Source organism: Maylandia zebra, linkage group LG7 (genome assembly GCF_041146795.1).
Source record: "Maylandia zebra isolate NMK-2024a linkage group LG7, Mzebra_GT3a, whole genome shotgun sequence".
Taxonomy (NCBI): Eukaryota; Metazoa; Chordata; class Actinopteri; order Cichliformes; family Cichlidae; genus Maylandia; species Maylandia zebra.
The window spans coordinates 56,933,962-56,956,083 of NC_135173.1; the positions used below are offsets into that span (position 1 = coordinate 56,933,962).

The 22,122-nt window shown below is 40.0% G+C and overlaps 1 protein-coding gene across 1 annotated transcript in view; it reads left to right on the top strand.

Moving 5' to 3' along the window:
• The first annotated feature begins 1,775 nt into the window (after nt 1-1,775).
• zswim6 (zinc finger, SWIM-type containing 6) overlaps nt 1,776-22,122 on the top strand; it is a 53,545-nt gene continuing 33,198 nt past the window's right edge. The window contains exon 1 of the mRNA XM_004566907.4: nt 1,776-2,307. Coding sequence (XP_004566964.3) covers nt 1,881-2,307 — 427 coding nt within the window. The 5' untranslated portion in view covers nt 1,776-1,880. The remainder of the gene's footprint in view (nt 2,308-22,122) is intronic.

Here is a 22,122-nt window from a genome sequence, read left to right on the forward strand (position 1 = left end):
TATGCTCAAGTAAAACTGTTTAAATTTGTGTCTTAAATGTTCCCCAGTTGCTGATCAAAAGGAGATATCAAACATCTTTGGATGGGGCTGCCAGGAGTTTTCATTTCAGTATAACCTGCTGTACTGTCCTAGAAAGGCAGCAACGAATAATAGAGAAACACAGATATTACATTTTAAAAGATTTGCACAAGCTTTAATGATTATTTAAATACTTTAAACACAATACAAAAAACCCAAAAACTGCTCTTTTTGCAGCTTTAAAACTTGTTGAAGCTGGTTCTGGTCTTTGTACTCCCGTTCATAACTGGGGCTCAAATATGTGTTTTAACAGTGCACATCTTATCTATGTATTGTACTGTGCACAGGTCTTAAGCCACCCCTCATTTCTTTATATTTTGTTGGCAAAACTATAAAAAATTCAAACAGATGCAGCAGTCTGCTGATTTTTTTTTTCTAATGAGCTTGAAAGTCAATCTTTGACATAAACATCTTTATTTTTCAACACAGTTAGGCTGTGTTGAGCAAATTGTCTTGAAATGTCATTAAACAGTCTTCAAGAATAGTTCTCCAGTCTTTAAAAAGGACAAAAGCTGTTCCAAAGCTCTTCTTCAGATGTTGGCTGCCCTTTGTTCCATTCTCTATCAAGATGATCCCACACTGCTTCAGTAAAGTTGAAGTCCAGGCTCTGGTGAAGCCAATGTATGATACTATTCCATTCAGGCGTTAAAATTAGCTGGGATGATCTCAAATAGCATTCTGGCACCATCAATTAACGACTAGTTACATCTAATAAGCAGACTACTTTTAAATTAGTTTATTTTTTATTTTGGTGCAGTCTTTTTCAATATGAATAAATGACAACCCATTGCCTACTTACACCATCATCACAACCCCTTTTTCTTCTCATGCATTCATGTTACAGATATCACAATTCTCAGCATCTAGTTAGCATTAGAAGCAAACATATACAGAGTAGTGGTTCTTTAATCAGCAGGTAATTTCAAATGCAACATGACGTAACACGTTGTGCAGTTCATCGTAAAGCGTCTGTGGCACCTAAAGGTACAGTTGGTGAATTCCAGAAAGAAAGAAAGAAAATGCTAAAACAGGAAAATTAGAGGTTATGTGTTAAAAAAGTAAACATTTTACGTCAAAATGTACATATTGAATGATGTTTTCATCTTAAAAATCGTATTATAGTAGTTAATAACTCAAAGATTTCTTTCATCGGGCTTTGTGACTCAGCCTTACTATTTTTTTCATAACTAGATTTCGTGTTTCTTTTGTCAAAAATTGACTTCCATACCTCTCACGAAGCAGTTACGTTTCCTTTAAACGCCCCACATTCAGGTGGACCGTAAACCTCACACGGGGCGGTGCTGCGTTCATTGCCCCCTCCCCCCCTCAAACCACGAGGCTCGAGTGTTGACAGGCGAATAACCGCCCATTGGCACCTAGCTTTCATCCGCCTGATCCACCTCACCGAAAGACAAAGCCCCCTCTCTCCGTCCCTAGTAAATGTGAACGCCAACCGGTAAAACCACCGTCTGAAGTAGCTCTTTAATACAACTACACCGTTGTAGTTGTATTGTACAAAGTTAACATTCTGGGCCGAAATCTGGCTTTCAAAGGACTAGGGCCGGACGGGAATTCCGCCCTCCTGGCAGTCCTCAGCACGGAGCTTGCCCCGCAGACCCCGCCTTCTCTTAATTTGTCAACAAAGGGGTTTGACAAGCTCGCCGAAGCCCTGCCCCATGTTGCCATAAAAGGATGATTTGGCCATACACGGCCAACAATCAGACCGTGGGTAACCTTTTCCGTTCCCCATCCCGTTCATATGGTGCGTTGACTTCCTCCGTCGCCGTTAAAGCGGAGCTATCATGGCGGAGCGCGTACAGCAGCCCCCAGCCAAGCGGCTCTGCTGTAGACCGGGCTACGGCTCAACATGTAGACAAGGCCAGCGGGCCGCGGGGGCGCCGTGCGGCAGCTCGGGAGCCACCCAGGGCGAATCGAGCAGAACCCAGAGTCCGGAGACCCTCCTGGACATCGCGGCGAGGAAAGTCGCTGAGAAGTGGCCGTTTCAGAGGGTAGAGGAGCGTTTCGAGCGGATCCCGGAGCCCGTCCAGAGACGGATCGTGTACTGGTCTTTCCCGAGGAGCGAGCGTGAGATCTGCATGTATTCGTCGTTCAACACTGGCGGGGAGGAGATCGGAAGTAGCGGGGAGAGCGGCGACGAGACGCGGCTGCCTTTCCGACGGGGCATCGCTCTGCTGGAGAGCGGCTGCGTGGACAACGTACTCCAAGTCGGTGAGTGATGTGGCGATACTGGGCTCTACGGACAAAAATGAAACAACCGGACAATTTCAGTCGAGAACAGAAAGAACAAGAGGAGAAATTTAATGTCGGTGCGCGAGAATGTGTCGATTAACACGAGGAGGTAAAGTGACAGGGTTTGACAACAAAGGGCGACAGACTCGCGGAGAGGCTACAATGGGGCTTTAAATCTGCTGGGTGCATGAATGGGAATGTGTGACTGAGGCATTTAAATCCTGTTTAGCTCGGGGCTAGTTTGAATGTGAAAAAAAGCCTTAAAATACAGACTACGCTGAAAATAAAACAAAAGAGGATTTTCCCCCACATCACACCTCAGCAGCGTCAGAATGAACTGCGAAACTTTGTCATATTAATGACAAATAAAACGATTTTACTGTCCTCCGGCTGGCTTGGATCACTTAGTGACTGCGTTGACGTGACTCGGGGAAGAAGCATTTAGTTGCGTTAGAGCTTTATTTTTTCTGTATCACATATCATGAGAAAGGAGCCTGTTCAAATACCGTCTGACCTTTAAAATCTGTTTTTAAAAGATTACATAAAACTATTGAGTAATAAGGGAAGTGTTCAGCTGGGTTGGGTCCCAACTGACACACATTACATTTGAATGAGTTGTTCTTTGTGGCACAGTTGATATGCTGTTGAATAATAATGATAGTTGAGCATGCATTGTGGCTTTGACAGCCTGCATACAGTTTGATCAGCATTGTGTAGCAGTGAGAAGCTGATAAACACGACCTGCTGCACTGGAAAGGAGACAAGTATGCACTATTGATGTCTTATATTTAGATCTAGAGGAATGACGGGAAGGTTTTAGAGTTCTGTTTTTTTTAAAAGGCAAGAAAAAAAGTGTATATATATACATTTTTTTCTTTTTTATGAAAAGAAGCTGAGAATTACCGTACGTGATCTTGTTTATAACCCATTGAGAGCTAGTGAAACAGGAACAGACACCTGTGTGCTTGTGCTTGAGAACTTTAGTCCACCAGCAGCATGAATCAGTGCTTGATTTAGTGTCATTTTTCCCCTCTCTGAAGAGGTTCTTTGAGATTTTAATTACCCAGCACACATATCAAATGCCCAGCATTTCCATTGTGAGTTTGGCACTTTGTTCCTATTTACATGTTCATTTGTGTCTTTCAAGCGTCCTGTTGCCAGCAAAAGAAGAGCAAACAAAAGCATCTTTTCACTCCCTTGTTAAGTAGAAGAGGTTTGGAAAGAGAAAGTATACTGGCACGAGATTCTTCTTAAATGGGCCATGATTCACACCAGTCTACAGCCAGTTTGGGTTGTGTCTTTGTGCATATCTGAAGATCTCACTTGAATGAAGACAGCCCTCCGTTTGGTCAGCGGGGAAGCTGTGACCGTGCTACAGTTTGTCACCTGTGAGTTCATGAATCTCTGAGGGCTGTAATCCCATTACTCCATGTGCTTAATTTGAATTGTAATGGAATCTGAGTGCTTGCATGATCCATCCCTCGCCTACCCCCCCCCTCCACCGTCAAATGCAGGCGGTTCATGTGGGCATTGTGTATTTGTGAATACGCACTCACAACACATTCCCCTGCCAAAACAAGAGGCCTATGTTCCCAGATATTGGGAAATGTTTCTGCAGGAATGAAACTGAATCTGGGCTCGATGTGCATTCTTACAAAGAGGAATAACAGTAGTCCGCACATCCCAAACGCTCACACACAGGGAGGCTTTCTTGGCTGATTGCACCCCAGCTTGGAATTTGCTGGAAAAATAGAGCCAAGAAGTGATAAATAAAAGATGTAATCTCCCCACATGTGGGCTGCACCGGAGGAGGAAGGTTTTCTTGCAGCAGACCTTGAGGAAATGAATTGGCACACATGCGCTGCGGAGCCTCACGCTCCACAACAGACCTGCACTGTTAATCTGAGCAAAGATCAACTTAGACATTTTTTTCTTGACAGTGTAGCTTCTCAGGTGTAGACCTGATGACTGCTTTATTACCTTTTTGTAGTCTATATCGTAGTTTGTGGTCATTTTATTGAACTGCTCCAGATGACCTGTTGAGCTACAACACAGTTATCTTCTGTTACAAATTGTAAATTACAGTTTAAATTATTATCTATGTGAAAGTTATCAGTGATGAAAAATGCCCCTAATTTGGCTTTTCAAAAACCAAGTAACAGATATTCTGATATGTTGGGGTTAGGTTTAGGGTCAATGTTTCAGGTTACTGTTTAGGATTAGATTTATGGTTACGGTTTAGGTTTGAGGGTTGAGTAGGTTTAGGTAGGGTTTGAAGGCTAGTTGTTAGAAGTAGGCTAGGAGGGTCAGGGTCTAATTCAGTTTGCGGTCAAAAGTCAGAAATGCATCCTGTGTGAAGAAACTACAATTTGTTCAAAGAGTCGTTACGGAACAAGAAAATAGACGCAGAAAGGGAACAGAAAGTAGAAGACATTAGAAGTAGTATTGTTGGGTAAACGTTGTGAATACCCGTTGTTCGACACAACCAGCCAAAATTGTGCCAATATGTAGTCTACACCCCGTCATTGGTCTGTTGTACTAGCTTTGATTTGATTGGTGAAATCTCTCATCGTTAGAGGCTGTAGGCACCTTTTCCAGGAACACAAAGCAGGTTCAGAGGGAGGGTGATGTTGCTAATGACCATCAATTCTCTTTTAATTGGTTTTGATGTAAAATTAATCAGACTCACGAGTTGATATAATAATTTTGTGATAGCTTCAACTGCATTGTCAGCACTGAATGTTGCCAAAGCAGCAAAACAACCGAGAACTGCCACAGCTGCTGTAATGCTGTTGTTGTTGTTGCGTTAGCCTTTGCTGATCAAGTTTATGATGCTAATAGCAATGCTTGAGAAGGTAACACTGCTTATTCTATTGCTACTTGTTGTCTTCTTCAAGTTTAACCAGTTAGCATTGTCACATCCAGTAGTTCTTCATGCTCGGAGGTACCCACTGCAAAGTGGAGCCCTGAAAATGCCCCCAATAGTAGTGTCTACATGCCAACATTGTAAAGCGAGCTTGCGGATATTGTATGCTAACGTTTTATAATTAGAACTAAACATAAAGGGCGACCGTGGCTCAGGGGGTTGGGAAGCGTATTTGTAACCGGAAGGTCGCCGGTTTGATCCCGGGGCTCTCTGTCCTGGTCGTTGTGTCCTTGGGCAAGACACTTTACCCTACTTGCCTACTGGTGTTGGCCAGAGGGGCCGATGGCGTGATATGGCAGCCTCGCTTCTGTCAGTCTGCCCCAGGGCAGCTGTGGCTACAACCGTAGCTTGCCTCCACCAGTGTGTGAATGTGAGAGTGAATGAATAGTGGCATTGTAAAGCGCTTTGGGTGCCTTGAAAAGCGTTATATAAATCCAATCCATTATTATTATTATTATTATTATAAAGAAATGCTGAAAGTATTTTTCATGGGTTTTGTAGTTAATAATTTGGTTTAAAAGTCCAAATTAATAGATTACCTTGTGATGGTATTAGATCAAGTTGAAGGCTCAGCAGATTTATTTATAGATCATCCTATAGGGGAAAAATATAATATGAGTACCCTGACAGAGGGATCAGGGGACCAAATCACTGGGGCTCTACCTGTGAACTGCTGATATCTGTAGAACCTCCTTCCTAGCATTTCTCAATAACACTTCCTTGATGTTGAAATGGAGACAAGATTTCAGTCTCGTGGTCAGTATTGAAGGGACTAATTGCTTATTTATGAAAGTGTATAAATAATAATGGCTGCTAAATAATAATAATGGCTGCTGCCTCCTGCACCCTGAGGTTTTTGCTGTAAACATGACGTAGAGCATTTTATTGACATCAGTTCACAGAGTGCAAGTCTGAGCTGAAGTATAGGCTGCAGTGCGTCTGCACTGAGCATGGTTATTTTAGGGAGTAGAAAAAATATCACAGCTGTGAACAGCATCACATTTACCTGGGCAGGGAGACACATCTATATGTATATGTGTATGTGAAATTCTACATAGGGCTGCTCAATTAATCGAATTTTAATCACGATTACGATCTGGGCTTTCAACGATCATTAAAAATGACTGAGCCGATTATTAGCCCCTCCCTCATTTATCCGCGACACCTTAAAGGCCGGTCCGTGAAAATATTGTCGGGCATAAACCAGTCCGTGGCGCAAAAAAGGGTGGAGACCGCTGATTAAGAGGACCCGAGGGACGCTCGGAAAGCTAAGCAGAAGTTATTTGGAGAGTGACTGCCGTTGGTTGAAAAGAGTTAAAAAAAAAAAAACTTCAGTGGTGTTGCACACTGTTTTATATTATTTTTTTAAAGTCATTGTTAACCCTTTAAAGCCGGTCAGAGCAGCACGCTCCGTTTTGCGTAACTATTTTTAAATCCCTGTAGAACCTGAACCGTGTAAGCTAGCGCAATAATTTGTTTTGCATATGAAACCGGAGGAGTTGTACTTACATCTGATGCCATCAGCTTGTCCTCGGTCACGGTTTCGTTCCACATATAGCTTTGCAAAAACTGCATAAAAAGCGCTTGCAGCAACAAAAACATAATATTGCAGAAACACGCTTTGCCGTTCCTATCAGCTGTTCGTAACACTTCCCACAGTGAAATGATGCACATGCTGTTTTCTTTGCAAATTTGCATCATAGGATTGTTTTTTGTTTTTCCTGCAGTATATAAAAATTGCTGTATCTCCAAAATAAAACTATGAAGACACTCAAAATAAATTTTGGTGGGAAACTATTTTTTGCAACTTTATTGTATTTAAAGTTTTGAGGGATAAACCTCTTAAACTTCTCCAAGTAGAAATATATGTAAACAAAACAAAAGCGATTTTCAATTTTTTTTGTAGTTCATTGCACTTTTTTGCAATTTATGTAATTACTATGCACTTAATGCATACATATTATTAAAATATGGGCTATAACAGTTGTATTGATGTATAGCAACTTGAAATGCTCCCACAAATGGCACTACAGCATGTAAAAAAAATAAATAAAAATAATATAAGCTCTGGTGGACTTGGTTCTATAGTAGGTCTTAAAGGGTTAAATAAATATCGTCAAATAATCGTGATCTCAATTTCAGTGAAAATAATCGTGATTATCATTTTTGCCATAATCGAGCAGCCCTAATTCTACATATGGCGGGAAAACGTGCTGTAATGTGTTTGGTACCTGCGTTTCCCAGTTATTAGCTTGCATTTAAGCTGCTTGAACTTTTCAGGTCAGGTTCATAACTTACACTGAACTTAGACTTTAGAAGCACTTCTCTCTTTCCCTCATCCTTTGTTGATTTACTTCTATCTGCTTCAACTACACTGGGTCAGAGGTCTTTGAAATATTGACGCTGTTGGTATTCAATACTTGTTGTTTATGGGAAAATGCAAATCCCTCCCCCCTCTTTCTTCTTCTTGCTTGTCTGCTCAGCCTGGAATGAAAGAAAATTGAGAGTTAGCTTTATAAATAAAGATGATTCTGATTAATGTTTAAGCTGCTCATGGTCAGAAAACAACAAATAAATGTCCTGCACAGTGCCATGCTGTTTTTTTTTTTCTTTTTTTCATTTAAAAAGTCAAACGATGCACATGAGAGAAAAAATGCAATACTTGCTATAAAATGTAACCACTACATACTGTGTGTTTGAGCTAGCTAATATCATTCTACAAGCAGATGTACACTTTCATAATGCAGAAGCTTGTAAATAATCTTTAGTTAACCACTTTTCCCTGCATAATAAATGACATGTTCCACTTATTACTGAGATACAAGAGTGTTGATGTTGAGAAGAACAGGATCTTAGTTAACTTATCTCATAACTGATTAATAATCTTTCAAGCAAAAAATGGCAAAAGTCGTTTAGGTTTTGGACTTTTGAAGATGTCACCCTGGCTTCTGGAAAACTGGCATTTTCCACCATTTCCTGACATTTTTGTCAACATTACTGTCATTTTGTACACTGAAGTGCAGAATTTGAGACTCAGCCCTCAAGTCTGTCACTGGCTTGTTGTTTCATAGTCATGAGGGTTGATAGGCAGTGATGACTGCCAGCATGTCCACCAGGCTTGTGTGAGCGCTTGTAGTTTTCCTCACATTTCATCATGTGATATTCAGGCAGCTCTGTTTCTGAGCTCAGATGTTGGGTAAGGTTTGAGTCTGCAGGCAGCATTAACACTCGACTATCACTGGTGCACTTCTGTAATCACTGGAGCCGGCTGAAGTCCAGCCCAAGATTTGCCTGTTCTAGTTCAGCGGTCTTCTGAGGAGGTGCAGCTTCCTGCTGATGGTCAGTGGTGATAGAAGTGCCCAGGTCCTTCAGATGAAGTACAGGCAGCTCACACTACCCCTCTAAGCCACAGTTCAAAGAAATAGTCCTTTTATATACTTGCCTCTTGTTTCTCCCCTTTCCCCCCCTCCTTTTTGTAATTTCAGTGCTTCTTCTTTTTGTGCTTTGTGCATTTGTAAGCAGGTGCAGAAATATTGCAGCCACTTCTGTATTCTGAACCCTTTTGAAAGTGAAATTACACAGCTATTATCAGTGGAGTGATGCATCAGGCGGTAGAGGTGGATACAGCTAGGTACAGATCCTGAACCTCTGTAGTCCAGTGGTTCCAAACCTATTCCTAACCTTTGTATTTTTAAGGTTAAAAATCCAGCGTGCTCTCATAAATGAAAGCACTGCTTTTTCTTCACATACACATACACACATATGCAGATGCTTACATGAAGCCTCGGGCCTTTCTCGTGTTCACTCATTACTGGATCTCATCTGCAATTTTATGAAGAATCAATGAATTGGGGCACACCTAGTGAATGATGCAAAGCCTTGTAAGTATGCCAAGGGACAACCACACTCAGCCTTTTAGCTTGTTGATCAGCATTAATAGTCTGTGCATAGGACCTCAATATGCTTCTTCTCTGCAAGATCAATTTTTATTGGAGCAACATTGGGCGCATGCTGTGAAAGCAGCCATTGGCAAAACTTGCCATTTTGAAAAATGGTTTTACAGCATAGTGAGCCTACCTGCGTGAGATTAAAAAACAAAGCGTCGAGCAGTGGGTGTTGATGTCCTACAGCAGAGTTGGTTTCAGTGGGGTTGTTGTTGCTGGTTGAAGACTTGGAGTAGTGCCCAGGTATTTTTCAGGTCATTCCTGTTTCCACATGGATGGCAGAAGCTCAGCTGATGCAGAGTTTTGTTTGGCTTGTTCTTTTAGTACTGTATTTTTCCCATTTATCAGTAACTGCCAGTGAAGAGAAAGCACATCTTTTTTTTTTTCCCTACGGAAGAGCTATATCTTTAAAAAAAAAAAGAAAATAATCACAAATTTGTAGCTCAGCTGAGTGTTGGAAGTTTTAAGCTAACATTACTGAAACAGGAGGAAACAGTGCATTTCTTGGAGATGTACAGTTGGTGTTTCAGTAAGTTTTGGAATAGCTGGATGGGATTGAATTTGCTTTGGGTTTCTCTCATAAACTGTATATAAAGGATGGACTTGCTTCCAAGTCTGAAAAATGAAGCCAAGGAAATATCTTAAACTTGCATTTCAGCAGGAGGGAACTCCTCTGGTTCCAAAAGGAAAACACCCAGTTTTACTAAGGGAAAATAGCCATTTAGTCCCTTGATGTCAGTAAAAACTTAACTATTATTCAGAACAAGATGGTGGTGGTGAAAATACTCAGTGGGAGTCCCAGAAATTTGATTCTGTTTATATGGACGAGAGAAAGACCGAAGAAGTTACTTGGATGAGAGACGAAAACCTTTCTCCCACTGAAAACACAGCATCCAGATGAACAGAATCAGCTTTCTGGGATTTCCTTCCCTGGATGATTGAGCATACATCAAGACACTCGGTGGAAGCTTTTTAGCTAATGGGTGACGTCATGGTGGAGACCATCTTTTATATACAGCCTATAGTTGCTAAGATTTTTGAACAACATTGCATCTTAACAAGCTGTAAGTACATGCTAAATTTTAGAGATTTTCGGGGGACTTTTCAAAACAGATATTGATATAAACAAAAAAACCTCACTCCATGTCCGTAGGTATGTAATATAAATATGTTGGTATGTAGGTAATTCTGCAAATCTCTTACTATGGCTAGTTTAGTGTTTCTGATCTGTATTCCTCTGCCGCATCCCTTCGTCATTAACCTTCAGCTTGTCAGAGAGGAGAGGCGGCAGAGAAGAGCAGCGGATGGAGGAGGGGAGTAACTAGTTTACCTCCGCCTGACTCGATTGGCTCAATAAATCCTGTTTTGTTCTCATTGTCATTCTTGTAGCCCAACATGTTCACCTGTCCATATCATGCCCCTGCTGCTGCTGCTAGTGTTTCATTAGGAATTCATCTGCTGATTATTGTAGTGATTTATCATTCGCTCCATAAAGTGTCAGTAAATAGTGAAAAATGCCCATCACAATTTTCCCCTAGGGTCCAAAGCGACATCTTCATATTCCTCCTTTTGTCTGACTACAGTTGTGAAATTCATAATTTATTTACGGTAGTCATAGTTATATTTTATTTCAATTTAGAGCGTCAGTGATTGATGTTTAGTCCCATTCATATTTATAATAATGTATTTTTAATAAATCAATTTATTTAGAGAAAAAAGGTTCAATTAACATTTATTTGGCCAAACTTCACAAATGTGTAGCTTTGTTATCTTTGTCTAGCAAACAAAGCTAAAGTGAGTCTGAAGGGTTTCCGATATTTTATTTTATTTGTTATTAAAAAATTGTCTTCTTAATAAACAAAATAATCAGTCGATTAAGAAAATGATTAGCTGGATTAGTCTTTTGTTATTTGCAGTTCTATCATGTGAGACAAAAAAATTCAGGACACTGTTAAGAAGTAGCTAATCTGTCTTTTCTTTTGTTTGCTTGGGAAATAGATTTCGTTATCAATTAGCTAATTGTTTGAGCTGTAGAACAGCCTCTGCCTTCCACAGTCTGTAGTGGTGTCTTTTCTTGGCATGTCTGGGGAGTGCTATTCAACCTCACACTGTCTCAGCAAGTCAAAGCCTGCCATTGCTACAGCTGTATGGGAACATGGGGCACCAGTGTGAAGTGGTCCCTGAAGACGATGGCCCTTTGGCTCACTGCATATCTGCAAACAGAGCACTTTAGTTAACAGGTGAAGTGCTTGGAGCATTTCAAACTCAGGATTTTCTGAGGTCATCACAGCAAAACAGTCTTTCCTGTTGTCATAAAGAGGACGCCAAGGGGCTCGTGATCACTGTTGCAGACCAAAGAGAAGCTTTTGTCTTTGTAGAGCAGGCGACTAACCTCTCACAGCCTCAGCGCTGATCAGAGACTGCTTATGAGCAATGGTTACCTTTTAATGGGAACTTAAAGCTATCATCAATCAGAGGCTGTTACCTTAGCTCACAACCAGAGCATGCTTAATGAAGACTGATGCTCCTTTCCTCTACCTATACAATATATCCTTTTGTAGCCTTGGAGTTATTTTGTGCACTTATCTGGACAAAGACATGTGCATTTGATTTGATTTGACTTGATTTTTTTTTAAGCAGTAAAAGATTCCCCAGCAATAATGTCCTGGTTCACATGGAGGTGAGGTAATGTAACTGACCCAGTATGTGTGTTGGCGTACGGAGGTGCTACAACTGTCAGAGAGACTGCTAATGCTTCATTTTTAATTCATAAGGTATAAACCTATTGGAGTTGTACTGAAAAGGGAAATGATGGGATCATTGTATATTTGTCAAATTAATTAGCAAATTCCTATGTAATTGCTGTAATTGTTCATTTAATCTCTCCAGGTGTTACACTACTTTATTTAAGCACAGCATCTTTAGTGCAGGATATCAAAATGACATTTTATTTTGTAAATTATGGATGATTAGAGAGATGGCCTCGCAATAATAAAACTAATAATGATGAGAGTAATTACTACTGCAAATACTTTGACTTGAAATTAACAAAATTACTAGTATGACTGAGTATTTTTCTCTTTAGCAAGCAGAATAGACTTAATAAAAGTAACACCCTAGTTCACTGGTGGTGGCACACATGTAGATCCCACTGGTGCAAAGCTAACATGTGTCATACCTGTCAGTGTTTAATAAACTCAGAGGAAAGACTCCTACAAAAAAAGGTGATTAGAAACACTTGATACACAAATGTTATGGAAGATTAGAGCAGGTCTCTTCTCATTAGTAGCCATTAAATGTCCACCCGGAATCTTGAAGCTCAGTTTCGGCATTGTTTCCAAAATTATATTCAAAATATGCCCTGTGTGCAATGTAAAAGCATGCAGATTAGCTGGATTATCATTGTGGTGACGGGGTGGATTCAAATTTAAGTATCGGTGTGCGTCTTTGCTGCGTTTGAACCTGCTCTGCTAGATAACGATTCTACCATCTGCTCTCATTATCTATATGTCTGTGCATGTTTGACTCTGGGAGAAAAGTTGTCAAAGTGTTTGCTTAGTCAAATTTGCAAAGTACCCAGACTGTGTGTGAAATAACGTAAAACCATTGACTGCTGTACCCATGACTATTTACTTCCTGTCTTTGCTCTGGATCTCCCGCCTACTTTCAGTTTATTATTCCGCCTCTTTGCATGCTCCACCTTGGCACTTTTGTCTGCATCTGTAATAACAAGCAAATGATCTTGTTCTCCTGGTCCAACTGTCATCTCGGGCTTTTCCCCAAGCTTCATCGCAGCTCCCAAGTTTCACTGACTCATATATACGAGAGCCATGGAGCTTTAAAAGTACGTCATGTTGAAACTTGGACAAGTAGAACCAGGTTTTAAGGCTCGTCCTGAAACTATTTGTCTTAGGACTTGAGCTTATTGTTGATCTAATGTGAAAATATTTCCTGATGAAAAAACATTGAACGAACAGTTTACTTTTCAACCATAAACACCAATCATTATGAAGATTGGCTGCCTATTGTTTGGATGGTGCAGTGTTTGCTGGACCAGACCAGCTATGTGAACTCTGTACTTTGTGCTGAAGGAAATTGTTATGTGTTGTATGCTGTTTTCTAAAACCAGCATACAACAAAAACAAAACCAGTAGAAGCTGAAATATCTCATATGTCAGTTTCAAACATACAGACTCTTACATATTCTTTACGCTCTCAGGTGTCTTTCATAGAGTCGTTTACTGGGAGCCATTTTTCTGTATTGCCTTTTTCAAATGTTCTTGTATTGTTACTTGAATTAGGGATGGGAGAACTAAATCATATTCTCAGATTCTTAATTAGGAAATGTATTTTCCTAAACTCTTTCTTGTTTTATACCATGTGGCTGTAGCTCAGGTGGCAGAGCAGGTCAGCCACTAATCAGAAGGTCGGTGGTTCGATCCCAGGCTGCCTCCTGGCTGCATGCCAAATATCCTTGGGCAAGATGCTAACCCCATGTTTGCCTACTGGTGGTGGTCAGAGGGCCCGGTGGCGCCAGTGTCCGGCAGCCTCGCCTCTGTCAGTGCGCCCCAGGGCAGCTGTGGCTACAATGTAGCTGCCATCACCAGTGTGTGAATGGGTGGATGACTGAATGTAGTGTGAAGCACTTTGGGGTCCTTAGGGACTAGAAAAGCGCTATACAAATCTACTTCAATTTTTTTAAGTTAAAATCATTTAATACAGTATCTGGCATTTTTATATTCTTGTATGTTATGATAGTTTAATCAATTGACTTTTAAACTATTGGTTACAGTTAAATCAAAGACAACCCAATTATTTTCAGCTTGTATGACTTCATTCATTCATTTATATCTTTCACAGTAATACATTAAAATACATTTTATATAAAGAAATAACATTTTTCTCTTTTATGTTGTCTCGTCAAAGTAATATTCTACTGATGATCCTCAATTGCATTATAGAAGAAGTCAGTCAAAGCCATTTAAAAACACTGACTAAGAAGCTAAAAGGGAATTGATTTAAGATGCAGATTCTAAAACCAGCTTTAGGTGGTCTTTAGTATTTTTCACTTTCACTTTTTGTTTTTAATTTAGGAGAGAAACTCTTGAGTCTTTTTGTCCATCCATGCCCTAATATTACATAGTATATTTTTCTTTCTGTTAGACCATCAAATTGTAGAAAAGCAGTTTGTACTGCATGTTTTCTGTCAAACATGACAACTATAAAGGAGTGACTGGGTGTTCATACAACCGTTAAAGTGGTGCTCTACATGAGACTGCTCTTTTATGTGTAGAAACACCTGCGCGTGCGTTTAAGTGATAGCAATATGATGAAACTGTAATAATTTGAATGAACCTGTCTAGCAGTTGCTTTAATTGCTTATACAACTTCACCTCAGGGATGACACAAGTTCTCACAAGCCCTGCTAAGTCATCCAGTGTTTATTTCTGCACAAACTGGGTATGCCTGGCATGCGTCTACAAGTTGAGTCATTGTTTTCATCTGTTAAAGATGAGTAATGTCAGTACTTGCGATGGAAACGGGATGCACTTGAAAACCGCATCGACTGGGCTTTAATGCAGTTTAAAGCAGGGAGCGGCGGCAGAGCAGGGAGGGAGGGCTGATTAGATGAATGTGTGCAACTGCACGCTGGAGAAGTGTTCCAACTCCCTCTAAAGTAAAATCACAGAAGTATTATCAACAAAATGCACTCAGAGTCCTGAAGAAAAATTACATCATTAATTCTGATACAGTTATTGATATTTGAAGATGACCAAACTTCTTCTTTTATACTTCTTTGGTGCTACAAGATTTTCTTATTTACCTAAATTCACGCTCTTGTGTTTTCCCCTTACTTATCTATCTTTTCCTTTCTTTCTTCTTCCTTTCAACCCCTTTTTTTTTTTTTTTTTTTTTAATTGACCAGAAGGAAATGTATTAATTAGTGAGGTTTGGACACACTCTTTGATTGCACTCTAGAACTTTATTACTAGTTCTTTTAGATACAGTAGTTTGGTTTTTCCTCGGAGTGAACACTCATTGGTCCTTGAACCTACCCTAACTCTGTATTTTGGATAAAGGCAAAACAGAACTTTTTTTTTCAAAATTTATTTAGGGGGTAGGTTGAAATACTTTTGATGTGTTACAAAAATTACATACAGTATGATTGCTCAGGTTTACAGCTAGAGTTTGTGGCTGTGACTGATGACGTCTTATATCTCAGGGTTAAAAGTCTTGGTTTTTTTTATTTGTGTGTTTTTTGTTGTTGTTGTTTTTTTTTTTTTTAAGCAGCTGTTCCAAACCCCAACGATTGATTTTAGAACCTGGAAATGACAATTTTCTGCCGTTCTGTTCTTGCCAAATGACCTAAAAAATCAATTGATTGCCAAAACACTTGCCATTTGAGTCTGTTTCCGATTAACGGTTTAACTAACCATAGCCACTAACCAAAGATGTAGCAATGGAATAAAAGGAAATGACGTGGAGTAGAATTGCAAAAGAAAACATTCTCATGTAAAACACTTCATTGTGTTAAAGGAGAGTGAGTTAGTACTGGTTTAAGCAGTCAGTGAGCAGCAAGGCTGCTCCAGCTGGTGACTGAGATGCAGAAAGAGGAGGTGTTCAGACAGATAGCAGAGGAACGGCGAGACAACAGAAACCAAAATACCTGCAGAGTGATCAGTTGGACAGTAGCTCGTTGTGATTATAGTGTTGTTTATTTTACAGTCCATTCACACCTGCTCTTTAAGCACACACATATTCTCGCTCCAGAAATGTTGAGCAAGCCGTATTGTGTGTTTAACCCAAACAGAAATGAGGCTGAGGGTGTGTAACTCTGGTTTGATGCGCTGCCATGATAAGGTGTGACCCGCATCCTGTTTTGACAGTGAGGGGCCCCTCCTCTGCCGTGACGCTGTAGGAAAGCATTCTTTTCCTCCTGGAGGCATGCCGTTTGTGACGTTACACTATGACAGTTAAACAGTTGGTCTGAGACAAAGGCAAGAGCAGGGCATGTCGTCAGGCTAACAGTTCAACACACATGTTGCATTCGATCGGTTTTAGATTGAGTGTTGATTTATTTATATATGAACAAGTAGAGCATGAACCACTGCTTTAAGAGCACAGCCTGGTTTGCCATTCTGTCTTTTGACGGGCCTTTAAATTGCACAACAACAACAACACATACACCAGTGTGTACTTATATTAAAAACACAGATCAGAATCTCCAATAAGGAAAGAAATAAACGCTTGAAACATTGAAGTCAACAGTATACATAGAGCGTATATATGATGCACAGCATGCTTACATACCAGTGTCTCAATGCAATGTTTTTTTTTAGAAACTTCTACACTTCTAGTGTGTGTGTGTGTGTGTGTGTGTGTGTGTGTGTGTGTGTGTGTGTGTCAGTTCTTTTTTTTTTTTTTCCCACTGAGAATAGTTCAAGCAAACTCAGAGGACATCTGCATCAGCTGAACAGCATTTAAAGAACACAACTGTCATAATGATTCAGAAACTCTGAGTCATCATTTACTTGAACACACAGTATAAGGGAACTGTGCCCTTTTAGTTCTCTCTTTTTGATGTCTCCGGGTTTACTTTGGTAGAAATGTATGCAAACACAGTGTGTGAAAAGTGAGATATGAAAATACGCTTACTGGAAAGGGTTGGCGCAGCCACATTTGGTTTGGTTTAGTCACTTATATCGTTCATGTGATGCCGCTTCAGTGATGCTCTTTTGACTTGCAAGATGCAAATGTTAGTAAAACTCAAGAAGTCTTAGTTGCGTACATTCTAAAAGAAACACCTGACAAAGGCAAGATCTGTTTTAAATTTACTGCCATATATACACACAGCCTGTATTGCTGTCGTTAGGCTTTTTGTAACCTCAAGGATATCAACTGGTGTTAGTGCCGAGGTCAATGGTCACAGTGCTTCCTGAAAAGAAAACCTTGTTTGCTGGTGCTGCAGAATCTGGCAGACTAGATTTGCACATATACTTTAAGGTTTTTTTGTTGGGGTTTTTTGTGGACATGTTAGACTTTTGGTTTAGTTCACCCTTTAAAGCTTTGCACCACCCACATATTTCATTTTCACCGTAGCGAGTAGAAAGAGTCATTATTGGTGTAGTGGTGTATTTAAAGATGACAGTCGGCAATCTCCCCTGCTCCCCCAATGATGACTTTTAACACCTCAGCATATATCAATAAAGATGTGGTTTGATGGCCATTAGAATAGTTTTCGGGATTTTCTGAGGGTAGCTGCATGGGCAGAGACCACCCTCGCTAACTTGTGACGCAAACCACAACATTCTGTTCTATAAGTGCGCCTGAAGTGTGACACAAAGAGCTAATTTCCGAGCATTCCTTATAGAAGGATTATTTTTGTATGAGTCAGTTTCTTCTGTTCTAATGATGCTTTGAAATGCTTTTTTTGGCTTTATTTGAGTGGGAAATGTGAGGGATAATTCTGTATTTGTTTTAAATGTTTCAGCTGGTTATAGGGTGCACCTGGTGATAGTACTTTATTTATAAATAGAAGTAATGATAGTTTCAATATCATAGCGTACTAACAACATTCTAGCAGGGAAATTCCTGGATATAAAAAAACAATGTTTCCAGTGTTTTGGGTTTTAAAAAAAAAAAAAAAGTATTTTTTTTATTTGTGTTTGGGCAAAGGAAAGTGGAACGGAGCATATTATTATTATTTTTCCAAAACTGACAAACAACTGGCTGTTGACAAGTTGTTCAGCGTAAAACTAGAACACCTCATGAATTTTCTTAGCTCTCATGAAGTCCTTATAAGACCTTATAAGCAGCAACTTAAGCCTCAGTCTCAGTCACACAGGCGTGGACACCGTTTGGCGACTTGGCAGCATCAAACCGTCTAGGACAAATTTGTATTCCCCAACCACTTGGTGGGTGGTTGATGGAGGTTGCTGGCTATTGCCACGGGAAATTGGTTGCAAAGAGGTTTTGGTCGGAACTAAAATGATAGTTTAATTTTTGATATCAAAAGGTTATTTCTCTCCGGGCCGCGGTGGAACTTGAAAAGTCGCAGCAACCAGCACATTTCAAAAGGTGCAACTTTCAATTTGAAGGTTAATGTTCTTCATTTCCAGTTTGGATCACACTTTCACACTTGTCACAGTTTCACTACTGCTTGGTGAATAGTTTGTGACTGTTTGGAAACAAGTAGGTGTCTTCTATTTGGCTGTGGACTGTGGTAACCTGCTAGTGACCAGAACAGTCACAAGCAGGTCTTTGGTACAGCACCATATATCTCTTTGCGAACAATTTCATGCTCGTAACAGCCCCCGACCTCCAGCAACCACCAACAATCACTTCCCAGCTGGTCCCAGATTACACACATTTTACTGGTGAACTGTGGTTACCAGCAAGTTGATTTCACATCAACTTTCAGTGACTGGTGGTTACCAGATGGTCCCTGACAGGTCTCTAGGCTTGTGTAACTGAGGTTGAAGAACGCCATGAGTGCCGTTGAAGGTCGTGGGAAAAGAGCTATATTTTTCCCCCAAAATAAACCAATCACAACCAAATTTGAGTCCTCTATGTAACAACTTTCCTAACAACTGTGTAAGAAAAATAAGAATAATGTAAGTATTGTAACTTTTAGATATACTTCGTACTTTAACGGAGCACTAAAATTTCATGCTTCATCTTGCTATTCTTCTACCCCTCTCTACCCCTCTCCACAAGACACTTTTTCATTACTAAGGCATTGCTTACACATGTAGTGTATATGTATTGTCGTCTTTTCCCCCCCCTTTATTTTCCACTTTATTTTCTTTTGCAGTGACGGAGACAATAATCTCAGGAGATGGTGTGTACTGATACAGTTAAGGAAAATGGTGACATTAAAGAGAAATGAAAATGCAGAAACAGCTGGAGTTGCACCAGCACAGTCCCACCGGAGCAAAAAAAATATTCAACTTAACTCTAAGTTAACTTTATCCGCTCAGTCTGAGCTGCCTCCTCTTTCCACATTGACTTTTTTTCTTGGTTATTTTTGGTCATTGTCGTGGTGCATGTGGTCAAAGATACAATGTTAATATTTTAGAGGACTGAGCGTTCCTCGGTAACTGTACAGCAGGTCATCTGCTAATCGGAAGGCTGGTTGTTCGAGCCCTGGCTGCTGCTGTCTCCATACCAAATATCCTTGGGCAAGATACTAACCCCAAGTTGCTCTCCGATGCACCCGTCAGCGTATGAATGTGTGTGAATGTTAGACAGAAAGCACTTACATAGAAAAAGCATCGCAAAAAGTGCTTGTATGAACGGGTGAATGAGGCAAGTTGTGTAAAGCCCTTTGAGTGCAGCACATGTGTATGAATGTGTTGCGGCCAGTTAATGTATTGGGGTGGCATCTGAATCTCTATATGTATATTTGATCTTCTGCCAGTTTTATGTCAGTTTAACTTGGCATTAAGACTGCAAAGACGGTGAAGCCAACCTAAAAGGAGGCTAATAATAATAGTGATAATAATAATATCCCTATTATGTTTAAAAGGAAAGTGTAACATTCTGTAATATAAGTAGCTTTTAGAGTTAGATGAAAAATGTGATCCTAGTTAATGAAACACACAAGGGGTAAATGGCTAGCCTTACTGGATGCTGTCATGCTACATTAAAAAATAATATAACAAATAGCCTGAAAACACATTTCATAGACATTATGTCTGTGAAGGTTCTCAGTCATCCAGGTCATCGTAGTCAAAGGAGCTTGCAAAGAAAAGCGTCTGGACTTCTTTAAGTTGCTTGAAGACGTTTCACCTCTCATCCGAGAAGCTTCTTCAGTTCTGAGACCTTTTTGTTAGACCTTAGACCTTTTTGTTTTTAACTTAACCTACAGTAGGAGCAGTGCTGTTTATTGCAACATTAGGTTTTACCTTCTTCTTTTTAAATTTAGCGTTGCTGAACAATACCAGCTATAAGATACCTGTATGTTACAGAAATGCATAAAATCCTTATCTTATAGCTAATTTTATAGATGACTTAGGAAAGAGTTAACTTTGTCGGAAAGAAATAAGCCAGGAAATGTCCAAAACAGGAAATAATCCTGTACTTATGCCATGTTAAAAATCCAACTTTGTGTTAAACTGCATCCAGTTTCTGCTACCCATGCCCTGGTTTCTTCTTCATATTTAGCATACACACATAAAAGAAGTATTGATCTTCTTATCTAGCTCCCAGCTCTCAGTGTCCCAAAGTGTCAAACAAGTCCTCTCAGGTACACGGTTCACATAATATTCACTAATCACATCTTGGAAAACAAGATTTGATCAGCTACAATCAGATCAACATGTAAGCAAACACTAAAAGCTTGCATTTGATTTTATTTATGTCTTTATGGGATTCCTGAGCTCATTAGTGGCAGCAACGCTGCTCTGCAAGGATCTCTGTGGAGACCGTGCAGTATCTCAGGGGTGGGAACAAATGGATTTGGAGAGAAGAAGCTCTGGCTGCCTTGCTGATGGTCCTCAGAGGCTAAACAAATGACTTTTGCAGAGCACATCGGGAACAGACACCACTCAAACAAATGCTTTTAAATGGGGAAAGATGGAGAGGCAAAGATCCTCTTCTGTCCCTTTAGAAGCTTGTTTTCAAACCTCTCATGGCCATTATTTTTCATCTTAGCAGAGGCACACTTACTTTTAAAATGCTGGAGAAACTGTATGTTTGTCTGTCCATGATCCTCCATGGAGGAGCTAGTTTAATCAGGGAGTGAAACACTGGAGGTTGTTTTCTGAAGTATTTTCAACTCACAGCACCATGTGCCCTGTACTCTGTGTGACTTTAGACATTTATACTGTGTAAGAAGAGTCTCTAAAATAAACAAACACCAGAACTAATCGAATTGATTTAACACTGTTTAAGATTTAACTTGTAGCATTATCAGGAAAATCAGCTTCGAGTATCAAAAGTAGAGGTACTCATTACGAGTTGATTGGCTAGAAGTAGGCCTTGAAAAATCACTATTTGAAGGAAACCTAGGAACCTTTGGATTATTAACTATAACTACATGGTAATATTTTTAGTTTGTAACATCGATCAAAGGTCATTTTGTTTAAAATAAAGGATAAGGGTAGTGATGGTGTCAGGATTAATGACTGCGGGTAAGTTGAGATGTTGTGTAATATATACAACAGTTTAATTCAGGGCCAACGCAAAATGGGTTGGCCCTGAATTAAACTTTTCTTTACAGAGAAGCAAGTTTCACTGAGAAGAAAGGGTGCTGTCAATTCACATGTGACAAAGTGGTAAAACAGGGTGGGCCATTTATATGGATACACCGTAATAACATGGGAATGGTTGGTGATATTAAAGTCCTGTTTGTGGCACATTAGTATATGTGAGGGGGCAAACTCCTCAAGATGGGTGGTGACCATGGTGGCCATTTAGAAGTCGGCCATCTTGGATACAACTTTTGTTTTTTCAATAGGAAGAGGGCCATGTGACACATCAAACTTATCCGGTTGTTCAGTCTGACGTCACTAGCCGTGTCTGGGTCTAAACTCCGCTGCAGGTCCATATATCAAACGATCACTATGGCATTACTGAGAGTTGAAAAACTGTCTAAAGTCTTTCATCTTTAATAAAATGATCAGCGTTCTGCTCTACCAGGTGTAACAATTGAGTTTAACATCCAGGCATCCATGAAAACGGAATTTATGACATTTAACGGAGTTAGAAGTTAGCAGGGAGTTAGCTCGCTAGCTTCTATCTAAATACAATATAGCATGTCCTGACTGCCGGGTTTTGGAAACAAATTAAAACGTACAGCTCTGTTATCACTTCCAGCATAAATGAAGACAGAAAACTAAACAGCAGTGACGTTTGTAGGGTTACTGAAGTTGGGCTAGCTGGTATATAATGATGTGCTACGTGACCGCTAGCGACACAGCT